Genomic DNA, 26,504 nt, shown 5'->3' on the forward strand with positions numbered 1-26,504 from the left:
CAATGTGAATAGCCTCAGTATATAGAGAGTGATTCTTTCATTTATTGTTGAGATAAAGACACTATACCATAGTACTTAGAATACAAAACTAGACACATTCTAATTAAAAAATGTTTAAAGAGATTCTACTTGTTTACATGAGAAATGAATCAGGATGATGACATGACTATAAAAATTCATCCAAAACTAGAGTAAATTCTAATAAATTCTGATACATTTCTTAAGAGTTTTTAAATAGATTAAAATTTAAATGGACCAGGATGATGACCAAAAACTAGAGTAAATTCTAATAAATTCTGATACATTTTTAAAGATTTTTAAAATAGATTAAAATATCTGAATTAATTAGAAAAGTTTTAAAATAGATTAAAATATCTGAAGTAATTAGAAAACCAATAATAAAATTTCATCTGAACAAATTATGCACAGCTGTGGAACTTGATAGCCCCCACTCTTTTTAGTGGTACAGTTGTCTTGTAACCTGAATAACGCGTTTACAAAGGAGAATTTGTAGGTGCAGTAGGGCGTTTACAGAGTATTGAATGAGTCATAGATATGATATGATACAGCTAATATTGTGGCGGTGGATAAAAGGAGGGAGGAGCAGATAAGTATGGAGATGAGTGACTCTGACTCTGAGGGTAACCCATCCACGTCGATGGCACCCCATTCACTGCTGTGTTTTGCTGCAACTGATGACGCCCAGGTGCCGACATTCCGTTTGAGAAAGGATGACTGTTTTGATAACTTCCTTGGCCTGGAAACTTTGAAATGGAAGGATTAAACATTTGAGGGCGGTTAGGCTGTGTCAAAATCCGCAGAGAGAGATCGATGGTACCACTGCGCTTTCCATTCTTTGTCCTCAATCGATAGCTCAGGTAATGTAAACCGTTGGGTGCTCTGTAACCCAATGTTATGTGGGACAACGGCACTTTGCTCCGTCCCACTGCTCGCTTTCCAAAGCTTGTGTTGCAATAGATTTGAATGTTTAGAGAACAAGCATGCAATCCACTGCTAATCCTCAGCTGCAGCTTCTCATTCCAAACAGGATTACACCCATCATCTTTGTTAATCCGCGTAGATGCACTCGAATTAACGTCGTCGTTACTGCATACAACTGCATAAGTGCGCATTCTTCCCCCCAGCTTTCTTACGTTTTTCAGACCATCCGCAGATATAATTGTGACCTCCAGCGCTGCTGCGTCCATCGAGTGGAGAGGCTACGACGACGACAACAATTTTCAATTGTGGCTTAAACCTTAATTTGCGTTTCTTCTCTTCGAAGAAAACTATTCAATTTCCTCAACCCTCCTAGCACTCTTAATTTGCTTTTCTCTTCTTTTGAGAAAACTATGTGTTGATCAACAGAATTTGCAATTTTACTTCCACAGGCTGGACTATATATCAGGCCATTGGCCGCGTACCGACTGTTTTGGAGTCTAAGAGAAAAATGTGACCATTCAAATTTAAAGTCTGGTAGAAGTAACGTCGCACATTCAGGATGATTCCAGAATACGTACTCCGAAAGAACTCGTCATGTATTGTATTCCTTAAATAAACTTTCTTTAGCTCTAATGGACTGGGCGGTTTGCATATGTAGTTATCAAAAGAAAAAGTCATCATTAGTGGGTAATTGTTCGCTGTTTAAAAGCAATTAATAATAAATGCCTGAATCTTCCTCTTGGAGTACCAAACTTGCAGGCTAAGAAAGATGGGTTTCCTAGAAAGATAGGATATTAAAAAGGAAAGAGGTATTCTGTTAGGCACACATTTCTGTTACACTAAACTGGTAAGAGATGGTGGAAAAGGTCATTTAACAAGCGTGGTTTGGCTTTCCTTTGTCTTTGTAAGTCTTTGGTGGACGTTACAACTGCCAAAAAAATTCACCCGTTGTGGGATGACAGAATTTGTGGAGAGGATGTACATGCAGTTATATTACTATTAGTATATTTATATTTAAAAAATATAGATAAATTATGTGGAGAGATATCTTTAATAGAAAGGAATCTGACGATTGCAGCAATATTATTAGTATACAAGAGTTTCAAAAATATAGATAATAATAGAGTTGCTTAGTATGTAACAGCATTATTGATTGTTCCCTTTTGAATATTATGACACTCTTCTACTATCATTTGAATGTAACGGTTTCATATAGTTGAAAACAAGTGGGGAGGGTTTATTTTATTTGGAGTAATAAAATAACACCTTCACAAAAACCAAAAGATGGCATATTTCATGTATTTACTCGTCATTTGCATGTCAAATTGTTTCAAAATTGAATTTTTATTTACGAACATTTTGATGTCATTGTAAAAGCACAATCCACATCCACTTTTTCCCTTCTCAAATGTTAGGTAAACAAAATACTTTTACTTGTATCACATTTACACATTTGTATATTGACATTAGCGGTACAGTCAGCTCTTCATGGCCCTTTTTTACCCTCTTTGTGCCATAAAAGACGGGTTTTTTTTTCTTTTGGCTATAACTTGAGCATACAACATCGTTTTTTGGCAAACAAGATATCTTTGGAAAGCTGATTTTGTCTAGTTTCCATATATGCATGTTTCATCACCTAGTTTTTCTGCTGGTACATTCTACCACCATTTGAAGTCAGAGGTGTTGTTTCTAGTCCCGAGCTCATAACTTTTAACCAGTTTCTCTGTTTTTCATGATTCTAGTGGCATTGGGATGGTGTTTCAGAGCTCTCTACAACCATCCATGCACTTTTTCCAGATTTTACTCCAGGTGCATTTTATTCAGTTTTTTGTGTTTTCATACTCTAGTGAATTACTTGGACATATGAGATCGTGGAAACTTCTCATTTGCGTGGGATGACTTGGTTTTGGTTGTTATTCATGTATTTCCAGTATTATGTCTTTTTTTTGACATTTTGAGCTTTCATTGTAAGCACTTATGATTTTGTAATCGCACTGAGATAAAGTGCCTCTGTATTGCACATGTTGTATGAGATCTTGCACATCAGTTTTGTTACTTATTGTACTCGCACTATGATATAAAGTGTCATGGGGGTTTGATGTTTTCCTTTGTTTGCCTTCATACCTTTCTCATGCGTGTGTGCCTTGGTTTGCACACCCTTTGTATTTGCTTGTACTTTCATGTCTGCACGGTCAGATGTTCTTGGTTCTTCTTCATGCTCGTCTTTTGTTCCTATCTTTTGGAACATTCTTGTTTGGAGGATTCTTAGTCATTCACTTGAGCTTTCATCTCTTCTTGGAGAGGAGTTTTTTTGCCACAGGATTTTCTCCTTTTCACCACTTTATCGAGATTTCATTGTACTTGGGTACCTCATCAGGCCTTGTTGTCGGGACCCATTTTGGCTTTCATGCATCTAGTCCTTAGTTGTTTTTTAGCTTCTCCCTAACTTCATCTTAAGGAGGGATGTTAGAGTAAATGTATTAGTTTACTTAATTAATTAAATTATATTGATTTAATAATTAAGTCACCTTTTCTATATTTCACTTAAGCTAAATTTAGGAAGCTAAACTTAGGAATATTAATAATTAATTTATTATTAATTATTAATTGTTTTTAGGGTTTTCCTTTTTAGGTTTCATCTCCTTATATAAAGATTGATCTCTTTTGTAAACCAATCTGATTATCATTAATTGCATTCTTTTGCTCTAGGTTTTCAAAGCAATCTTTGTATTTTGTGAATCTTCTATTGTTGTGACAGGTTATTTGCATACAAGTGTTCACTGGGTTTTGTGAGGTTGTATTTCTACAACTTTTACATGGTATTAGAGCATTGTATACATCATTTTGTAAGCATTTTCTTTTTTGCCAACGCACTGAGATAAAGTGCCACTATGCCTTGCATGCTTTTGATCTTGCACATCTTGTGCCTTATTGTACTTGCACTCCATTATAAAGTACCATGGGGAGTTTGATGTTTTCCTTTGTTTGCCATCTACCTTTGTCACGTGAGTGTTCCTTCCATGATATTAGCCTCATGATTTTGTCAAGTGAGTGTTCCTTCCATGACACTGGCCTTTATATGTGTTTGTACTTTCTGTTGCACTCTCGATGTTCCTGGTTCTTCATCATGCAGTTTTTCTTGGCATTCAGTTTCAGTGTACCTGTCACCTCTCCCTTGTCAGCATTATGACGGGGTTTCTCCTGTTCGTTGTTGGTTCTAATGCTTCCTTGGTTCGTTGGAGTGAGCTATGTATTCAGTAGTTGTTCCTATGTACTAGGCGAATGCAGTGGCTAGTTACCTATGCATTTCGGTGAGATGGATCATTTACCATATGGACACTCTTTCATTCCTATTTTTGGAGGCAACCTTCCATCTTCAATTGATCAGCTCTTCAGACTTTGGTGTTTTTTGCCATCTGTATCTTCAAGTTCAGTTGTTTGCCTTTGTTTGCCATCTGATTCGAGTAGAGTTATTTGAGGGAACTCATGCAGATTACAGTCTTCTCTACCTTATCATCTTCTATTTTAGTGGAGGTTCTTCAGATCAACAATTATTCTTTGACAATGTTTGCAGGTTCTTCATGCTTCAGTGATTCTTCTGCTTTTCTTTTGTTCCTATCTTTTGGAACATTCTTGTTTGGAGGCTTCTTCAGTCCTTCACTTGTATTTCATCTCTTTTTGGAGTAGAGTTTTTTCCCATGTGGTTTTCTCTATTTCTTCGCTTTACAGAGACTCTTTTGTACTTGGGTACCTCATCAGGATTTGTTGTCAGGACCCAAATTTGTCTTTTTCATGTAGTTGCATTTTTCTTTTGTGCATTTATTTTTTTAGCTACTCACTAAGTTTATCTTAAGGGGGGTGTTAGAGTTATCTTGTATTAGCTAATAATTATTTATTTAATTATTAATCTATTATACTCTACGCTTAAGCTAAACTTAGGCATTTAATAATATGGTAGGTATTTAATAATTATTCTAATTATTAAATATACTTAATCCCTTTAGGATTTCTTTAGGGTTGCATATCTTTAGGGTTGCATATTCTCCTTTTATAAGGACTGTATTGCATTTTTCTTTTCAATTCCCTCTCTGAATGATAATCTTTTTCTTCAGAGCCATTATTGTGTTTTTGTCTCCAATATTCTCTTGTGACAAGTATTTTGCTTGTAGGTGCTCTTGGGATCTCTAAAGTTGTATTTTCTCAACTTCTTCAACACTAAACAAATCCCTTATGTTTTTGAATCCAACAGACCCAACCCACCTTTATCTTTGGGTTGAATACAATGTAACCAAGAGGCTACTTTGAAGCCTTTTTTTCCCTCCAAATTTGTCCACAAGAACTGACAAATGATTTTGTTTAGATCCGCATAGCCTTGTTTGGAAGGCATCCAACACAATGAGTAGTAAACATGAGAAGCCAAGAATATCTTATTAACCACTTGTATCTTTCCTACAAATGAAAGAAATTTGTTCCCTCATGTGAACAATTTATTTTTTAGCTTACATAAGAATCATTTCCACATATCAAACAAACTGTCTCCCAATCTAAAAGGGATGCATAGGTATCTTGTGATCTTACCAATGCTTAATTTGTGTCCATTCCTGTAGAATCCAATGGGGTACTAGGTCTGATTGGATCATAAAGAATTCAGTTTTACAGTAAGCTAATTTTGATCCCAAAATAGAACAATATAAATTAAGGACCCCCAACACTTTGTTGATTTTAGATTCATAACTTTGAATGAATAGCAAACTACCATTAGCAAAATGTTAATTCAATACAATTGCATTGTTGGGAATATATATATAACTTTAATCAAATTCATTTGATTATACGTTTGTAGCACATATCCCAAAGCATCAACTACCAAGACATATAGAAAAGGTGACAAATGAAAACCTTGCCTAATAGAGTGTTCTAGAAAGAACAGTTCAGTCAATGAGAGATTGATCACCAAATGAGCATTGACATCTTTAAAAAGCATTTGAACATACTTGCATAGTTTCGTCCAAAACACAAATATTGCAACAATTTGATGATTAAAACTTCATCTCATTCCATCATAAGCTTTGTCAAAGTCTAATTTTACTAGTAATGCATCCTACGCTAATTGGTGTGCCCATTCACTAGTCTCCCAAGCCAAAATTAGATTATCTAAAATATATCTTCCACCAAGACACTTGTTCAAACCTAACTATCCCCTTAGCTAATGGTTTAATGCTAACGGTTTGGCAATTATTTTGTATGAAGTATTCAAGAGAGTAATTGGACGCCATCTAGAAATAGAATCTACATTTTTTCCTTTAGGCTTCAATTTCATAAGGCCTGAACATTAATATCAACCCCTAAAGAACACTATTCCAAATCTTCAAGGTAAACCATATAAAAGTCTTCCTTGATGTGAGGCCACATTTTTTGATAAAATTCAAATGGCAACCCATCAGAACCTGGGCTTTTGTTAGGAGCCATAGCAAACACAACATGTTCTAAGTCTTCTATGGATAGCTCCTTATCAATAAATCTATTGTAATCTTGATCAACCTTTCTTGGAATAAAGTCTTTAAGCATATCTTCCAAGATAGATTGAGCATCTTGAAAATGGTGATCCTCTTTAGAAAGTGTTTAATAGAAATTGTGAAATGGGGACTTAATATCCTCTAGATTGTATGGACATGGTCATCCTCATCTTTAATTGTACCAATCATTTCCTTTTTATGTGTATAACTCATAAAGTTAAGGAAATACTTAGAGCCTCAATTGCCTTCCTTAATCTAGTGAAGTCTAACTCTAACTTTGGCCCCTTAACTATTATAAATACCCAATTTATGAAGTTGGGTTTCTAAAGAATCTATGGAAGACTAAATTGCAATATTATAAGGATCTGAGGTGCGTAATTTTCTATTGAGCACTAGCTTTCCTTGAAGAGATTTATCTTTCCTTTTTTCGTTAACCAGCCAACCTTTTACTAAAGGATCGTAAAAAATCAAAACATTTACATAAAGCAGCATGCCACCATTTCCTATAAGATTCTCCTTCTTTAGGTTTAGGAATGGAGTTCTAGATTTATATTAAGGTTGTATCAAATGAATGGATTTTAAGATGCGAAGTGTTCAATTTATAAGGAAGCTAATAGTCAACTTCCATAACATCATCCCTTGAAATGACACAGATAATAGGAAAGTGATCTAACAATGAAGTAGAATAATCAACTTTCACACAAAACCCACTGGAATCTTGCAATAAATGTAGATTGGGAGAGATATAAAACCTATCTAATCTACTTAGTTTTCGATCAACTCCCAATCTACAATTAGTCCAAGTAAACCAATTATGGTGATAGCTAGAAAACATTTTGTGGATAAGATCAATCACACCCACTAAATTCCAACAAAAAGGCCATCTATCAAACTCTTCATTACTTAATTTAACATGATTATGTCATCTGCGATCAAAGTGGTGATCTACCATGTTAAAATCACCACCAATCACCCAAACAGCTTGGGTAAATTATTATTAATCCATTCCTATATATCACATCTGTCATTGGCTATATTTGAAACATAGACAAAACATAAACCAATGAGTTGTCCATTGATAAACAACATGATCCACACACAACTATGTGATGGATCATCCCCCTTATCAATGATAAACTTATTGATCCAAGAAGCTGCACCAATAACAACACCCCCCTTCCTTCTATATGCAACATATGAAGAAAAAAAGCACTTCTCTAAACATTGGATAGGGAAGAAAGGAGATGGTTACCACTGAGCTTTACTTCTTGTAAAAAGACAATATTATGTTTCCATTTATTCAAAGATTCTTTGACCTCATACTTGCGATGGGGAAGTGACGTCCCCCTAACATTCCAAGAGAAAACTTTAAACTTCATGATTAAGTAAAATTAGTAAAATCCTCCCCTCGTGGCAAAGCATCAAACCTGTTAGCTAGTATGATATCTTGTCCAGTTGAATTATGGTCTTTTCGAGAAAGAAACCTAGATATTTGCCACAACCCTGAAAGAAGAACTTCTCACAGAATGAAAAGGAGAAACAATCTCTATTATGGAAAACAATGGCCCTTAAAGGCTCTTTTCATTTCCTAATCATTTTCCAACAATCTATCATTTCAACTTGAATTTCAACCTGAATTTTTGCTTTCAGCAATGCCACGTGTGAACCAACAAAACAAAAGCCCTACAAGGTGCTCAACTGTTTGTTAGCCATGTGATGTTGGGATCAAGGACCCATGGTGTGCAATGCAATCTCCAAAGGTGTGGCTGACCTAGGATCGGTCAACCATCCAAATAGATAACTATTGAACATGCTAGACTAATGTATACGTAACGAATTTGCATCCATATAACATAAATTATTTTTGTTGGGTCTATCACTAAAATTCTGACGTGTTTTTAATAAATATTCCCTTCACCTCGACCATTATGGCCCCTCCCGTATTTTCTACGATAAAAGAGAGTTCTGTTTTTATAAACCATGTGTTAGATGCCAGCTTTACCGAAAGCCGTGGACGGAATCAATACTATTCTGGTACGGTAGTCAGACCGCGTCAATGGCTCATTGGAGATTAAAGCAGAGGAATTCAATGGGACGGAAAGGAAGGTGACGCTTAGTTGGTTTGGGCATTCCGAGTATTCTCTACGAAACTTCTATGTAACCACTGTTCAACTTCCAAGACACCTCCACACCAAATTTGACTCCTCAGATTTGATTTGAGACACGGCAAATGGATTGATATATATGCTCAGCAATCCGTTTGATTTGTCAGAATTAACATTTTTCCTCATATACTCCAAGCAAAAACAGTTTTCTCAGAAAAGGAGACACTCCTAGGGAGCAAATTACGAGCTTTCGGGATACCTATATCTTTAATTAGTGGCAATACCTGATACTGCTTCTTCAGCTCTATTTTAATGGACACAAGGATTCTGGAGATAACGGGAATATCTGCTGATGATCTTGAAAATGTAAGAAGGTTGGGGAGAAGGATGCGCACTTACACCCTTGTGTGCGCTGATAATGATTTCTCGCACTCTGCATTCACACATGTTGATGCACAAGGAGGCTGCGATCCTGTCTGGAACGACAAGTTATAGCTGAGCCTCAGCAAAGGATCGCCCATTGCTCTCAACATACAAATCTTTTGCAAGACGAGGTATGGGAAGAGAAGCGTGGGATGGAGTAGAGTGCCCCTCTCTGAAATCTTGAATGGATTCGGACCTCCTCATGGCTTGCATTGCCTCAGCTATCGTTTGAAGACGGGCAAAGGGAGGCCTCATGGTACCATCCATTTCTCTCTTCGTTTCTTACAACACGTTAATCCCCCTCAATTCTTCATCAATTCTCCAATTTCCACCAGACTTCCATAGCATAGGAGTTATGAAAACGCTTCTCGTATTGAGCAGCAAAACACGACAGGGAGCGCGAGTTTAAGTGGCGTGTCGATGGGCTATCCTTCCTCTACTCCATTTGCCAACGCCAACAACTTATATCCTATTCCACTCTCTGTTTATCCACCGCCGCACCACAAACAGATCTATGCCACAAATTAGCTTTGTAATGCAAATATGATAAATTCTAACAGGGGCTCTGTAATTCTGTGGCATTAGCTGCTACTTCTGTTCATTCATATAACGTTTTAGGGCAGGTGTAGAAATGACGGCCGGAAATGACTACCGTTAGTAAAAGCTGGGGAAAACGCCTGGCAGTTTTACATTTGTTGCGCTTGCAAACTCTTCTCCACCACATTTTCTGTCCTCCTTTTGTTTTCAAAGAAATTTTGAATTAATAATATTCCAGCAAATAATTTTTAAGTAAAACTTTCATAAATACAGGAGAACAGGGGAAAAACAGGGCACTGCACAAATAAATAAATAAAATGTGTCAAAGTTATTTACACTAAAATTTAGAAATTCCCCTTTCAAACACATATCGGAATCTAACTCCTAACATCCAATCGATGATTGATTGTCTCCTCATCTCAATGGCAGCCCAAACCTGTTTTACAGTTGCATATTTTGAAAGGTCCAATTTCTAGTTTCTTCTAAAACTTTGGAATGTTCCATTTTCTAGAGTGTTTACAGAAAAGTTTAGACAATCTTATTCTATTATAGTTTTTCCCCTAATATACTTCTTTAAGATCAGTAAGAACGATAAAGAAAGGTATAAAGGAGAGGGCAAACATCATACTTTTGGCAAACATATTAGATTTGCATTTCTTTAGTAAAACAAAATTGTAGGCATATAATTTTGTTTAATCAAAATCTTGAATGTAATAAATATCAATTTCTATATGTTTGTTTTGTTTTTGCAAAATTAGATTGTTCGTAATTTGTATTGTATTTTAACTGTCACAAAATAAAATAGTAACAAAACATTTTACAAAATTAAGCTGAACTAAAATATTTTAAGTCCAAACTACTTCTATTTTGTATTCTATTTCACGTGAAAAAATAATATGTAATTGTTTATCTTATGCTGCTCCATGTAAAGGGACTTGATCCAAGTTGAAAAGCACAACCACTAATTGATTTCCTTTTATCTATATCACCAACATGATTTGAATATGTATAATCTTCAAAGAAATTTAGGATTTTGAAAGCAAAATAAATGCCAAAGTGAATCATTCCACAAATACCAAAAATCTAAACACTAATGACTTGAGTTGGGCTCTTGCATGAATCTAAACACTAAATTGACTGTAAAATAAATATCTAGTTGACTACATATAAAAAATACTAACCTATCACAACTTGCATGGATAATGTTGCATTTAACCTCTTTGTACAAAACATTTTTTAGTAAGCTTAACTCTAGACTAAAAGGGAGTAGAAGTAGACTCGCAATCAAGCATTTTAAACTTTTTTAAGAAATCTAGTGCATATTTTGTTTGTGAGGAATAAACTATTGTGTAGCCTACAAACTTGTACAGAAAAACAATTATTTAAATCTCAATGTTTCACAAATATTAAATACACTTTTAAAATTTACTTTCAAATAATCTATTAGCCCCCTAATTGGTCCAATAGCGACTTCTTCAACAAGTAAAAAAAAGAAGAGATATTTTTTGTCCACAAAATTAGATGTCTGAAATGTTTAAATTTCTTCATATAAATTTCCATTCAAAAGAGAATTTTAACATCCATTTTAATAATGGGAGCAAATATTTCTTCATAATCAATATCATCTTTTTTATTACAAATCCCTTAGCAACCACTCACTCTGGTTTTTTAAGAGTGTCATTTTATTTTATCTTTTTAATAAAACCATTCATGCAATATGATAGTCTTACCCTATGGTAGAGACACAAGTTCCCAAGTTTAGATCCTTATCGATGCATTATATTCTTCTTCCATAGCATGCTCCCATTCTTTTTCCCTTTCTACCTTGCTCATACTTTTCTATCCATTCTATTATCTTCCCTTTCCTCTAGAAAGAGGTAATGGGGTTGGCTATCTTTGAGAAGTTCAACACAAACTTCCTACAATAACCCACCAATCTCATAAAGCTTCACACTTCATGTACATTTCTAGGGGTTCGCCATTCAAGTATAGTCTTGATCTTGGTTGGATCCACTGCTATTCTACTAGTAGAAATAATATGACCTAGATACTGAACCTCCTTCTGGAAGAATATACACTTTGACAATTTCCCATAAGGCTTATATTCTCATAAGCATTGAAGAACCATCTAAAGATGTTGATAATATTCTTCCTCATTCTTGGAGTATAAAAGGATATTGTCTAGGAACACTAAGACAAACTTCTCTAAAGAGTCTTGGAAGCCACTATTCATTAGATTCATAAATATATCCAGGCATTTATAAGCCCAAAAGGTAATAGTGTAAACTCATAGTGTGCCCATATCTTGTCTTGGAGGCTATCTTATGGATGTCATCATCCTTTAGCCTTAACTGATGATAACCTGGCCACAAATCAATCTTTTAAAACTACGAACCCTCGCATTTGATCAAACAAATCGGCAATACGTGGCAAAGGGTACTTGTTTCTTATTGTTACCTTATTAAGCATATGATATAGTCAATGCATAATGCAAGGTAATATGTTTCCTTTTCACAAAGGTCACAGGTGCTCCCCATGGTAACACACCAGGTCTTATCAAACCCTCAATCTATAACTCCAAAATTTGTTCTTTTAATTTCATTAGTTCTATCATTATGACATAATAAAGAGATTTGGATAATAGTTTTTCTCCTAGAACTAGATCTATTTAAAATTCAAACACTCTTTTAGGAGGTAGCCCCAGTAACTCTTTAGGAAAGACATCTTGATATTCCTGAAGATAGGGGTATTTTTCTGCAAAGAAATAAGTGTTTATTGTCATTGGAACTAGAACTTTGACCAATTTCAAATCCTAAACCAGTATTGTCATTAAACCTCTTTTGTTTACCCAAAATATCATCTAGTTTGTTAGTGCTATCACACATTTCTAGCTTATTTCTTATTTCTATTATTTCAGCCTTTAGTTTATGACACTCTTCAACCTTGATGGCTAATTCATTCTTGATGCTTTCTTCAACTTTCTTCCCTTTCTCAAGTTGATCCTTTAAAGAAACGATCATTTGGTTTGATTCTTTGACTTGGGCTTCTTGTTTACTAACTTCCTTTTTTAGAATCCTTATCTCCTTGAGTTCACATAAGGGTTCACCTTCAAGATCTACATCAACAATTTCAAGATCACTATCCTCATTCGGTGAATCTTGTGGATTAGCATTTGAACAATCCAATGCCATAGAAAAGTTTCCCCTTCTTCACCAACAAAATCTTCAAAAGCGTGACTATATGATACATCTATGTCTCTAACATAGAGACTCTTCTTCTTTTTATATGAAAACTTCTTCCTTGGATTGAAGGTCTTCTTTTTGGTTTGTCTTTCAAACTTATCTTTGTCTTCATTTGGTTCATCATAGAGATATTTTGCAACATAATGTCCTATTCAGCCACAATTGAAACAGTTTAATGGAAGATTCCCTTTGTATTTTCTTGATCCCTTTTGTAATTTCCTGAAAAAAAATTAGACTCTTGTATATCATCATCTAAATCTGATTTAATCTTTTTGTCCTCTTTCTCAGCTTGGAAGGTTTCCTCTTTGCTGGTACAATCTTCCTTACATATTCTCATTTCATAAATAGTAAGGGTGCCATGTAAATCATCTAATGTGAAACTATCAAGATTTCTAGCCTCTTCAATTGCTGTAATATTAGAATCATACTTTGCAGGTAAAGATCTAAGAATATTTATAACAATATCTTTATCTTCTACCTTTTCTCCAAGACCACGAATGCCATTAACTATTTCATCAACTCTAAAAAGATAATCAGCTATCTTTTCATCTTCATTCATCTTTAACCCTTCAAACTTTTCTTTGAGGGTTTGTATCTTGGCTTGATTTACTTTATCATTTCCATATTAAATATTGTTCATCTTATTCCAAACTTCTTGTGCAGATGAACAATGCATCACTTTCACAAAGAAATCTTTGATCAACCCACACAAAATTGCATTCTTTGCTATGGCATCAATTTCATATTGTCTTTTTCCATCTACATTAGTGGGTATTGTTTCAGGAATAGTATAGCCATGTACAATTGTACTCCACACTTCCACACCTAAAGAAATTAGATAAGTTTGCATTCTTATCTTCCAAAAGGCATAATCAGTCCCATGAAACAGGGGTGCTCTTACAATAGAAGAATCTTCTTGAGCCATTACAAAAGTATTCCTACCAGGATCAACCTAAGGCTATTAGACCAAAACAAGGAACTTGAATGCTCTGATACCAATTGTTGGAATACTTTGGGCAGAGAGAGGGGGGGCACAAATCAATGCACGATAAAATTTCACTAAGTTTATTGAGACGATATTCAAAATAAAATGATATCAAGTTCCATGGTAGTGCATTGCTTTACAACCATTATCATCAATATTAGCTTGAATTTAAACAACACAACAAATGAATGTAAGAGACAAGGCACATAACACAAGTGTTTCAATGGAAAACCCTTGAAGGGTAAAAAACCACTATGCAAATGAATCTGATTAAGATCTTACTGACTAGAATCTCATTGATTACAATATGTCTCACTGACAATGGGAGCACCAACTCCAACTTTTATATGAACTAGGAGCACCAACTCCAATCAAGAGGAAAACGAAATTAAATGTATAAAAAGGACAACTCTGTTTTCCATATGAAACAATTCACATTAGAAATAAAAACACCAAACTCTCTATATTGATTCTTGTCAAGACTTCAAAGCCCTTGAAACATATAAATATCCTCTGAATTATTTTATCAAGTCTTAAAATGAATAAAGTGAGCATTCAAACTTTACCAAACTAGTAGATACTAGTTCTTGTCATTTCCAACATAGGACAATAGAGGTCATTCCTTCTGTCAACATGTTTTAATCAATAAAAGTGTCTTTTATACCCTGTTATTATCTCTACAAAAGACTACTTCTATATGGCATATGAATGTATGCATTTACTGCAAATTGTTTGTCAGCACGTCATCATGATTAGTAATATGCTTTCTTGTGTTTTATATTACTATCTCCTTAGTTATACTGATAAAAATAAATGTCTTAACTATAACTGAATCAACAACAGATCCATCAACTTTTGTCGAAAACAATTAATTGATGTAGTTTAAAACTAATCAACGGCTTGTCTATTTAGCTTCTGCTAAGAATAGTTGATCGACTATACCCACATATATATATATATATATATATATATATATATATATATATATATATATATCACCAAACACAAAAGAAAATGAAGACCATCAAAATGTTAAATGATATCAACATTTATAACCACGCTATTTATAATTATCAATAACCTTCCTATCACATTATTGACAAAATAAGAGATTTGCAATACAAGATCATTGATACAAACTCCAATTGCTCCATATACATTATAACATCAAGATGATCATATCAGTGGTGTATCTAATGTATATTGACAACCATTAACCCTTTTGTAGATAACATATATATCAATAAAATCTTATTACATAGTAATCACTTGAAATCCAATGAAATGTCAACATCTTGGTGGTATCAACCAATGCAACTTCATCATAAACATATTGTGTCTTCAAGGGAAAACACACCGAGAAATAATTGGCAACCATCCAATGATCCTCTTTCCAGTACAAACATATCAATATCAAATGCCTCAAACTTTAGTGACTCTGTTGTCTCAAACATAACTTTACAACTCAAAGGATTCTCTGGAAGTCCTCAATAGCATCAACATTGAAACACACCAAAATTGCCCAAGACTTAACATCCTGATAAGATAGTAACCAGTGAAGACATGTTGAGCATCTCACAACATCACTCTAATACAACACCTTTTGACATCAATAACAAACATGCCAAAGCCAACATAAACCTCAACTGCATCTGAAGTCTCAAAATGCTCCAAAGTAGAGAATTTCATACTAGTATCATAATCATAGGGTATTGTAAGGACCTCCATTTATTTAAAACATTAAATTACATAATTACACTTAATCTCATACATAATTAAGAAGACATTAACACAACTTGCTCCAACATATATTAAGATAGAGAAAATTCTGTTTTGACGTATTGTCAAAGTACATGAGCCAAAAAATAGGCAAACATAAGGGAATTATTTCATTAATATGATTGATTAAAATAATACATAATGTATATAGCTGATGGTAATCCTTATAGGAGATTCCAACATCTATCTCCCTCGAGCACACCACGAGCGAGAACATTGTCAGAGTGATTTTCCGCCAAACCACGAAGCAATTATGCTTTCCTAGACTTCTTCATGACACAAAGAACTGCCCAACCTACATGAGGTTGTCTAAAAACTCGAAACTAGCAAGGTGATGGAATCTTGTGTGACATAGTGTATCTACATTCTAAGATACTAATGTACCAAAACTATGATATGGAAGAGAGTGCAAAACATGTTGATTCAATTAGTAAGCATATGCTAAGAGATCAAATGCAATCACATGATTACACACATGGATCAATCACATCACTTTCATTTTGCATTTCTCTCAATTACTCACAACATAAACATCAATTCCTTGGGTACCCAAGAAGACATGGATCAATCATCCAAATCAATATAAGTCAAACATTTAAAATAATATCAAACCAACTCTAGCATGCCAATTTTACATTCTTCTTTAAGTTTAATCATCCAACACATTGCCACATTCATATTCCAAACATGGATGAGAGAGATATAGAGAGCATAAAAGCTTGAGGAAGCATGTATAAGCATATAAAACCATAGGTAAGCATTAATCATTACGAAATAACTTGAGACCATGCAAGATTCAAATTCATTCCCAACTCCTCATGGGTCAATAATAGAAAACTACTTGATAAGATAAATATATCCAATTATATATGATAATGTCCAAGATCATGAATCATGATATTATAATTTTCCCTTGAAATGATGCATTAATCTTTGTCCCCTACCTTAAAGTCTAAATGAGTTGTTCATCATTAACTGTCACAATTGAAGACCTCCCAATTCCTACTCCAGTGCAACAAACCCCATTCAAATCCACCCACAAACCAATCCATTCTTCAAAATCCAAAAAGCAAGCAAGAAGAGACCTTTTCTCTCCAAAATTTGGTTGTTTTTTTGTTGGTAAAATAATGTTGCATAAATAATGAAATGTTATCTCCTCCCATGATTTGGAAAACTCCCCCTTTTAAATAATAAATCCTACCTTCATGCATGTCATAATTATTCCCTTCATGCATTTTATGATAATTCCTTTCATGCATTTCATGGTTATTCTCTTCATGCATTTCACACATGATTCCCTTGATGCATTTTATGATTATTTCCTTCATGCATTTTATGCGTGATTATTCCCTTACTGCATTTCATGCATGATTATTCCTTTTATTATTACTTTATAATAAAATAAATCATTTTAAATAAGACATTTAGTTTATAAATTATAAAAAGATATATATATATATATATATATATATATATATATATATATATATATATATATATATATATATATATATATATATATATATTTTCCATAAAAGCATTTTTTTATATGTATAAAATATATACAATCTATTATTGTTCTAAATTTATTTTTATTTCATATATCTAAAGAAAACATTCTATTTTGAAACATCATAGTTAAAATAAATATTTTAACATTTAGTTTTAAACATAACTTTTTATCAAGAAAATAATTTACTTTAGTATTTCTAAAGAAATCCATTCCTAATCATTCTGTAGCTTCGTAAATTGTACACCCTAATTGGGTAGTACAATCTCATGCTTACGTTAGCACCCACCTTAGTGTGTTTGCATCTTGCATTTCAAATTCTTTGTAAGCATTTAATTAATTAATTTAATTTAATCTAAAGTCTTCTTTTATCACTCTAGATATCATAAAATCAGGCTCTTAGCCCTAAGTGTGCCCCTTTTTATTTTATTTCTCCAATTAATTAATTCATCAAAAGCCCTAATTATGTCCTATTTTGACCTTCAAGGCCCAATTTTGCATATCTAGATTTCTCGAATTTCCACATACTCTTAGAATTGTCTCTAAAATCACAATATCTTGCTTCTCCGAAAATTCGGTAAAAAGTTGGTCAGATCAGGCATTGGTCCTGACTTTTTCGCCCCAAATTTTGGGAGCATGTTTTGGCAGTATTTTAATGTTTAAATATAATAAATCGGCAAAATAAATCATTTCTAGGTCGGCCTATGACTTAAAAAAAAGTTAGTGTTTCATACATATAGCCTTTCCCTTCCTCATTTGAGGGATCCATCTACAAGCAATTGAAGGAGCCTCTTATGAAGTGAAAGTATAGGTTATGTGGAGTCTACAATCAGAAAGTCAAGAATTCATCAAGCATTTATTAAGACATTGAAGAATAATAGGAGATCATTGACTGTTGATTAGCTTGTACCTCTCCCTTAGGATTTGGTATGGTTGCATGTTATTTTCATGTCTTTGTGTGAGCTTCATAACATTCATTTTTAGATTCACAATCATGCTTTAGATCCATTATTGCATTTGTGATTTGAAGCATTCACATTTACATTAACAATCATTTAGGGTTTACTCTCCAAAGTGTAGGGTAGAACTCTAGATCTACTTTATTGTTCATTTAGCATCTTGCATACACACAAGATTCTTACATACACACAAGATTCTTACATACACATTTTCAATACATTATTAGCTATTTGTGGAGGTGGAAATCACCAAAACAAGGGGTTTGAGTAAGGCAAAACTCTATATAGCCACCTAGACACCATTTTTCAAGTTGCAGGTGTAGGTATAGAAATCCCACATAATTTTGGGACCGACGAAACACACAGGTGCAAACTTGGTCTCAAAGCAAGATCCCAATTTCTAGGAACCATGGCATGGCGTCCTAGACCAGGACTAGGGTGTGGCACCCTGGACCTCCCTGTTTTGCATCATTTATTGGCAGATCAACATTTCTGACTCTTAGAATCCAAAATCCAAAAGTTCAACCCTCCATGATGTCATGGACCAAGGTTTGGAACCCTTATCCTACTCAATCAGCCCCTAATTTCAGTGTCGAGTACACATCAAAATACCCCTTCCTTCTTTGTGCTCAGTTTCTTAGTTTCAGTTTAGTCATTTTCTGCATTTTTAGTTTATATGTGCTTCCTTGTTCATCTACTAGCATAGTTGATCATTGCATCATATTTTGTACATCTCCTCTAGCTGAAATCACAATGTTGGTTCCCACTTTTTCGTACATCCTGATTTTTGCTGAAATCATTCATTTTTAAGAAAATATGATTTAAGCTTTATGAGGTCCCATTTGAAGTAATTAATTGAAGAAAGTTAGATCAAAATTTATTGGATAGAACCTCTCTACTTCTAAGTCATACTTGCAATGGAGTCTCCTTTGCATCTATCAAATGCTGCTAAAAAACCAATTTTACATTAGCTTTTCGGGGGTCAAATGAATTCATTTAGAAGTTTTGTTTTTTAAGTATTTATCCCTTATTATAAGCTTTCCAAATTGTAAAATTTGTAATATATTTAATTTCTTTAATACATTTTTATTTTATTTCTTATGAATGTAGGGTTTTCAGCGAACATGAACTTCCTTGTTCAATGCTTATGGAAAAATAGTAAACATCACCCAAAAAAAATTGAAAAATATTTATGCACTAGGTATTGAAGTCCTCTTTCCAACAAAATAAAATAAAATTGATTTACGTTACATATACAACAAGTTATGTAATATCAAATGGACATATGTCAAAATTACAGTTAACTCAACTTCAAATCTTAATAAAATATAAAATATTGAAGATAATGTTACAAAACCAATTGCAAACACTAGATATGGATGTTACAAAACCAAATTCTAAAGAATAACATCCATATCTATTATAGAAAAAATATATATATATGCTATACAGAGAGAGTCACTCTTTAAAAATGTTGTATTTTGAAAAAAAACTAGTTTTCGAGGGAGATAGAAAATGGGAAACAAATTGATTCCAAAAATTATCAAAAAATATTTTTAGAATCTATATACAAAATGACACAAATCACCAGTTCACATCATCTACAAATTCCTTATGGTTTAGAAGTAATAGGTGTCTGAATCTAAAGTTTTTTTTTTTCTGAAAATGAATATTGCAGTGTCAAAGTTGGCAAAAAAGTGTATCCCACTATTGTGGGTTCACCCCTCCTCATTTGCAGCAAAGGAATAGAAACCCTAAAAATATTCCTTGACCTCTCTCTCTCACTCACAAGAAGTGGTCAAAGTGAATCATCTCCCTAGGCTCTTTCGTATTCCAATGTGCACATGAGAGTGGGATTAGGTCTTAGCTAATTGGTTCCATTTTTATGCATCACACATTACAATTCAACTTTAAAAAAATGTTTAAAATAGTGAGTGAAGTTTAGGGTTATGAAAGGTATCTTCTCTAAAGGATGAATCTAGGCATACTACAATCTAAAAAGGGATCATTTAAGAATAGCTTAGAATCATGATCACCATATAACTCTGAAATTATAGTCCAAAGAGCATGAGGACACTCAAAACCAACAATATACTCTAAGATTTCATCTACATGCATACCAATAACTCCTAGGACATGACATCTCTTACAATTCCAACCAAAATTTTGACAAGGTGTGTTAGGTGTTGCAAGCCAAAACAAAACCTCCACCAAACAATGAGATGCAACCACAAGAAGCTATTTCACCTGTTAATGAACAAACGGATTGATGTGTATGAGATATGTTACACTATATAAACCTTGTGCTTATAAAGTAGAATATGGGAGAAAAGAATACAAGTGACGAGGACAAAATGCCCCAATCAGGAAGAAGAGTAGGTATTTAACCATTTTGGCAAAAAATATATATATACCTAATTTAATTAGTGAATATACAGATGTATGCATCTAGAATAATGTTGATTCCAAAGTAAACTTAAGAATATTTATACAACATAAATGCATACACCAACAATTAGCAATAGATTATTTAACATTTAAACTTCAAATTTGATAATAATGGTTGAATTGTTTATGAGCTTGACATAAAACATGTATCTTATTCACAAGTGATGCGATGACTCATTAAATTTAATGAGTCTCAAACATTATTTCATGAAGTGTTGATGGGAGGAAGGAAAATCAGGAGTTGTTCCATCAACTAATTGATTTTTTTAGTCATTTGTTATGTCATTTAGTTTATCTCTATTATCATAAGAAATTATTTCCATCAATAATTAATTTTAAAATCATCTTTTTTCTTACTATATTAATTCCAATGTATGTATGTATGTATGTATGTATGTATGTATGTATGTATGTATGTATGTATGTATGTACATACATATACTTACATTTATAATTCCTAGTGTGTGTACAAGTATATGTACATACATAGTACGTAGCTATATATCTACTTACATTCATATTGATGGAGTAAGATGAACAATTACAATATTGATAAATTAAATTTAAATAATTTAGCGTTGTAAATTGTAACATTGTATAATATACACCACCTTTTTTGTCCCTAATCTAGCATTTCCCATCCTAGTTCTCCTCTATGTTTCTTTTGACCCTTTTTACTCCAAATTTGATGTCACTTGGTTGCATGGCTGAGTGGACCCCATCCTAGGACTATGTCTTCCTATTTGTCTGCTTGTTTACCCTATGTTGGGAGGACAAGGGTGCTTGGGGTGCCCCTGTCTAAACTAGGGCACCCTAGGTGCCTTGGTCCTCCTTAAACAAGTCCTATTTCAAATAGGTCAGGGCATTTTCCCTACCCAATGAGTTTTGGTCCCTATGCCTTAATGTGACCATTGGAGGTCAGCTTAATCAATAATTTACATAAGGAAGCCTATATAAAGACATCCTATCAATTCATTTTGATATCACTTTCATAGCATAACATTTATGCATCCAAGCAACCATCATCAAGCTTTCTCAAGCATTCAAGGTAGCATTTCATACCACCATATCCTTTAAGCATCATGGAACAAATCACATCAACTTTCATGCAAGCGTATGTTTGTGTTTGAGTTTTCTAAGTGTTGTCATTTTATTGTAACAACACTTGTGATCACATTTAAAGAGAATTGCATCATCAACTTCAATCAACGAGAATTATCTCAAGAGCTATGAGCGAGAAATCTAACAAAGTAGATGACGAAAATAAGACTCATTTTATGAAAGCATGAAAAGTAGAGGACCATGATCATCAGCTCCCCTCGGTCCCAAGGACTTTTGACAATCTTCTCATAGTGGATTTTATGTGTCATCCTGATCCGAAAAACATCAAGTTAGTCTACCCCCGATATATAGAGGACCAGGATGACTTGCTCCCCTGGTCCCGACAATTATGCCTAAACATTTTGTCCCAAGTTCTGATCTATTTTCCATCCTCGGATCTAGGTTTAAAGCTCTACATGATATTTGGAACATTTTGTTAATGTTATTTTATGTCAATTTCTCATTGTTTGTCCTAGATCTAGCATTGCAATTTAACCCTAATTCAAATTCAGTTTTAACTCAAACAAGGATGATTAATTTGATATGCATTTAGCCCTTTTAGTATTGGATCGATCAAATTCAATTCCCTCCTTAATGTAAGGTTGGTCACATGTGAAATTAGTGGCTTTATTAATCTAGTTGGTGAAGTCCTAATTCCAACACCTTACAAATAATAATAATATAAGACCTAGAGGGTGACAATCTAGGCATAAAATAAACTAACAAACACTAGGTCTAGGTCTTAATGCTTGGGTCAACTTAAATCACCAACACTTACCTGGCAAGGTACAAGGAAATCAACCAAACCTTTACCCAAAAATAACTTAAACATCGTGATTAAATGCAAAGACTCAAATCATAACTCGGCATGTTCTTGCGCTTGTAACCCTCTTTCCAGTGATGCTCTCCCTCTCTTCTCGAAGGGTGGGGTGGTAGGCCCTATAGCCAACCTAGAACCATGACTGTAGTTAGGTCATAACATGTAACCATTTCCAATACAATGAACATCAAAGCATTAATCATACTCATTTGTCATTAGAGTTAAACATTCGTTGCATGAAAATTCATTTGAAACAACTAACTAGTGCAATTCTACATCTATTTGTATTTTCACCAGAAAATTAATATGCATGTAAGAAAACATTAATAGTATCATAAAGAGGGTTGTAAAAATATCGCACTAACTCCCAATCTCTACATGTCTATGTTCTTAGAAACTGAAATGTGACAATTACTACACAATGAGAAATGAAATTTGAAAAGGTTGTACATTTATAAGTATAATAATAATATCATTAATTTTTTTTAAATTAAAATTTTTAATTCAAATAAAATGATTATCAATTTAAAATTAATATTAATTACATAATCATTTTACATACAAAAAGAACAATGAATTTTAGAAAAAAAAATTATGAAAATCAAAATATAAAAGAAACTTTTTGATTCAAACAAGTGGTTAAGCAGACTTTACATAAATGAATTTCTCTTTTAACTAGAGAATGAAAACCTGTGCATGTCAAGCACTATCCACTGAAAAGCATGCGTATCCTCTTTTAATTCAAATGTATTAAATTCATCTGCAAAAATCCTAAATGTTAACTGGGCGAGGTAGTAAGCAAAAGCCTAAAAGGGCACAATGGCTAGGGAAAAGCCCAAAAACTCCCTATTTTTGTTGTAAATGCCTTCGTAGTGGATTGAAACGGCCCAACGGATTATAAACAGTCGTTCACAATACAGAAATGCATTTCGACCATTGTGATGTGAAACGATACTTTATTATTGTATTTATTATGTTGAGAGGCATCTACAATGACATCAAAATGTTCGTAAATAAAAATTCAATTTTGAAACAATTTGACATGCAAATGACGAGTAAATACATGAAATATGCCATCTTTTGGTTTTTGTGAAGGTGTTATTTTATTACTCCAAATAAAATAAACCCTCCCCACTTGTTTCCAACTATATGAAACCGTTACATTCAAATGATAGTAGAAGAGTGTCATAATATTCAAAAGGGAACAATCAATAATGCTGTTACATACTAAGCAACTCTATTATTATCTATATTTTTGAAACTCTTATATACTAATAATATTGCTGCAATCGTCAGATTCCTTTCTATTAAAAATATCTCTCCACATAATTTATCTATATTTTTTAAATATAGATATACTAATAGTAATATAACTGCATGTACATCCTCTCCACAAATTCTGTCATCCCACAACGGGTGAATTTAGTTGGCAGTTGTAACGTCCACCAAAAACTTACAAAGACAAAGGAAAGCCAAACCACGCGTGTTCAATGACCTCTTCCACCATCTCTTACCAGTTTAGTGTAACAGAAATGTGTGCCTAACAGAATACCTCTTGCCTTTTTAATATCCTATCTTTCTAGGAAACCCATCTTTCTTAGCCTGCAAGTGTGGTACTCCAAGAGGAAGATTCAGGCATTTATTATTAATTGCTTTTAAACAGCGAACAATTACCCACTAATGATGACTTTTTCTTTTGATAACTACACATGCAAACCGCCCAGTCCATTAGAGCTAAAGAAAGTTTATTTAAGGAATACAATACATGACGAGTTCTTTCGGAGTACGTATTCTGGAATCATCCTGAATGTGCGACGTTACTTCTTCCAGACTTTAAATTTGAATGGTCACATTTTTCTCTTAGACTCCAAAACGGTCGGTACGCGGCCAATGGCCTGATATATAGTCCAGCCTGTGGAAGTAAAATTGCAAATTCTGTTGATCAACACATAGTTTTCTCAAAAGAAGAGAAAAGCAAATTAAGAGTGCTAGGAGGGTTGAGGAAATTGAATAGTTTTCTTCGAAGAGAAGAAACGCAAATTAAGGTTTAAGCCACAATTGAAAATTGTTGTCGTCGTCGTAGCCTCTCCACTCGATGGACGCAGCAGCGCTGGAGGTCACAATTATATCTGCGGATGGTCTGAAAAACGTAAGAAAGTTGGGGGGAAGAATGCGCACTTATGCAGTTGTATGCAGTAACGACGACGTTAATTCGAGTGCATCTACGCGGATTAACAAAGATGATGGGTGTAATCCTGTTTGGAATGAGAAGCTGCAGCTGAGGATTAGCAGTGGATTGCATGCTTGTTCTCTAAACATTCAAATCTATTGCAAGACAAGCTTTGGAAAGCGAGTAGTGGGAAGGAGCAAAGTGCCGTTGTCCGACATAACATTGGGTTACGGAGCACCCAACGGTTTACATTACCTGAGCTATCGATTGAGGACAAAGAATGGAAAGCGCAGTGGTACCATCGATCTCTCTCTGCGGATTTTGACACAGCCTAACCGCCCTCAAATGTTTAATCCTTCCATTTCAAAGTTTCCAGGCCAAGGAAGTTATCAAAACAGTCATCCTTTCTCAAACGGAATGTCGGCACCTGGGCGTCATCAGTTGCAGCAAAATACAGCAGTGAATGGGGTGCCATCGACGTGTATGGGTTACCCTCAGAGTCAGAGTCACTCATCTCCATACTTATCTGCTCCTCCCTCCTTTTATCCACCGCCACAATATTAGCTGTATCATATCATATCTATGACTCATTCAATACTCTGTAATCGCCCTATTGCACCTACAAATTCTCCTTTGTAAACGCGTTATTCAGGTTACAAGACAACTGTACTACTAAAAAGAGTGGGGGCTATCAAGTTCCACAGCTGTGCATAATTTGTTCAGATGAAATTTTATTATTGGTTTTCTAATTACTTCAGATATTTTAATCTATTTTAAAACTTTTCTAATTACTTCAGATATTTTAATCTATTTTAAAACTTTTCTAATTAATTCAGATATTTTAATCTATTTTAAAAATCTTTAAAAATGTATCAGAATTTATTAGAATTTACTCTAGTTTTTGGTCATCATCCTAGTCCATTTAAATTTTAATCTATTTAAAAACTCTTAAGAAATGTATCAGAATTTATTAGAATTTACTCTAGTTTTGGATGAATTTTTATAGTCGTGTCATCATCCTGGTTCATTTCTCATGTAAACAAGTAGAATCTCTTTAAACATTTTTTAATTAGAATGTGTCTAGTTTTGTATTCTAAGTACTATGGTATAGTGTCTTTATCTCAACAATAAATGAAAGAATCACTCTCTATATACTGAGGCTATTCACATTGGATCCCTGGGAACAAACATTAACCAAGGTCTAATCAAGCTTATTCCTAAAGAGGGTGACAGAACCCTAATTAAAAACTGGAGACCTATTACACTGTTGAATGTGTCATATAAAATCTTAGCGAAATTGACTACATGCAAATTGGAGAAAATCTTACCTAAGATTATCAGTACTACTCAAACAGGGTTTGTCAAAGGACGGTATCTACTAGAAAACCTAATCACCTGTTGGGAATCACTCCATTGGGCAAAGGAATCAGGGCAAAATGGAGCTATGTTACTTATAGACTTTGAGAAAACTTATGATAGAATAGAATGGGAATATATCATTCAGATGCTTCAATCATTAGGATTCCCCCCTGGATTTTGTAAATTGGTCAAAACACTATTATGTGATGCCAATGCCTCTATTGAAGTAAATGGGATAAGGTCTTCCAACTTTACACTAACTAGATCTATCAGGCAAGGATGTCCTTTAGCTCCAACCCTATTTGTTCTAGTTGTTGATGCAATGTTCTACTTACTTAAAGACTCCTCTATCACTCCTCCTGTTAGGGGCATATCCTTACCTAACAAAAAGGAAATCTATAATGTCCAATTTGCTAACGATACTGCAATTTTAATTAAACTCGAGGAAGAAAACCTTACTGCTCTGCTGAAAAATATAGATATATTTTGCCTAGCCTCTGGCAGTAAGATAGCTATGCACAAATCCAATCTCCTTGGTTGGGATGACAACCCCCCGAACTGGTTTTCAAAACTCTCTCTCAATTGGCTGGGCCCTACCCAGATTGTAA

At 33.9% G+C, this 26,504-nt stretch overlaps 2 protein-coding genes across 2 annotated transcripts; one reads left to right on the forward strand and one right to left on the reverse strand.

Moving 5' to 3' along the window:
* Window positions 1-429: 429 nt before the first annotated feature.
* On the reverse strand, window positions 430-1,358 carry LOC131046530 (BON1-associated protein 2). The gene has a single exon (XM_057980294.2). It carries the CDS (start codon window positions 1,206-1,208, stop codon window positions 570-572), a length of 639 nt encoding a protein of 212 aa, XP_057836277.2. The 5' UTR covers window positions 1,209-1,358; the 3' UTR covers window positions 430-569.
* Window positions 1,359-24,312: 22,954 nt separating this feature from the next.
* On the forward strand, window positions 24,313-25,248 carry LOC131859938 (BON1-associated protein 2-like). Its single transcript, XM_059214233.1, has one exon. It carries the CDS (start codon window positions 24,463-24,465, stop codon window positions 25,099-25,101), a length of 639 nt encoding a protein of 212 aa, XP_059070216.1. The 5' UTR covers window positions 24,313-24,462; the 3' UTR covers window positions 25,102-25,248.
* The last annotated feature ends 1,256 nt before the right edge of the window (window positions 25,249-26,504 follow it).

The sequence above is a fragment of the Cryptomeria japonica genome, chromosome 11 (assembly GCF_030272615.1).
Source record: "Cryptomeria japonica chromosome 11, Sugi_1.0, whole genome shotgun sequence".
Taxonomy (NCBI): domain Eukaryota; kingdom Viridiplantae; phylum Streptophyta; class Pinopsida; order Cupressales; family Cupressaceae; genus Cryptomeria; species Cryptomeria japonica.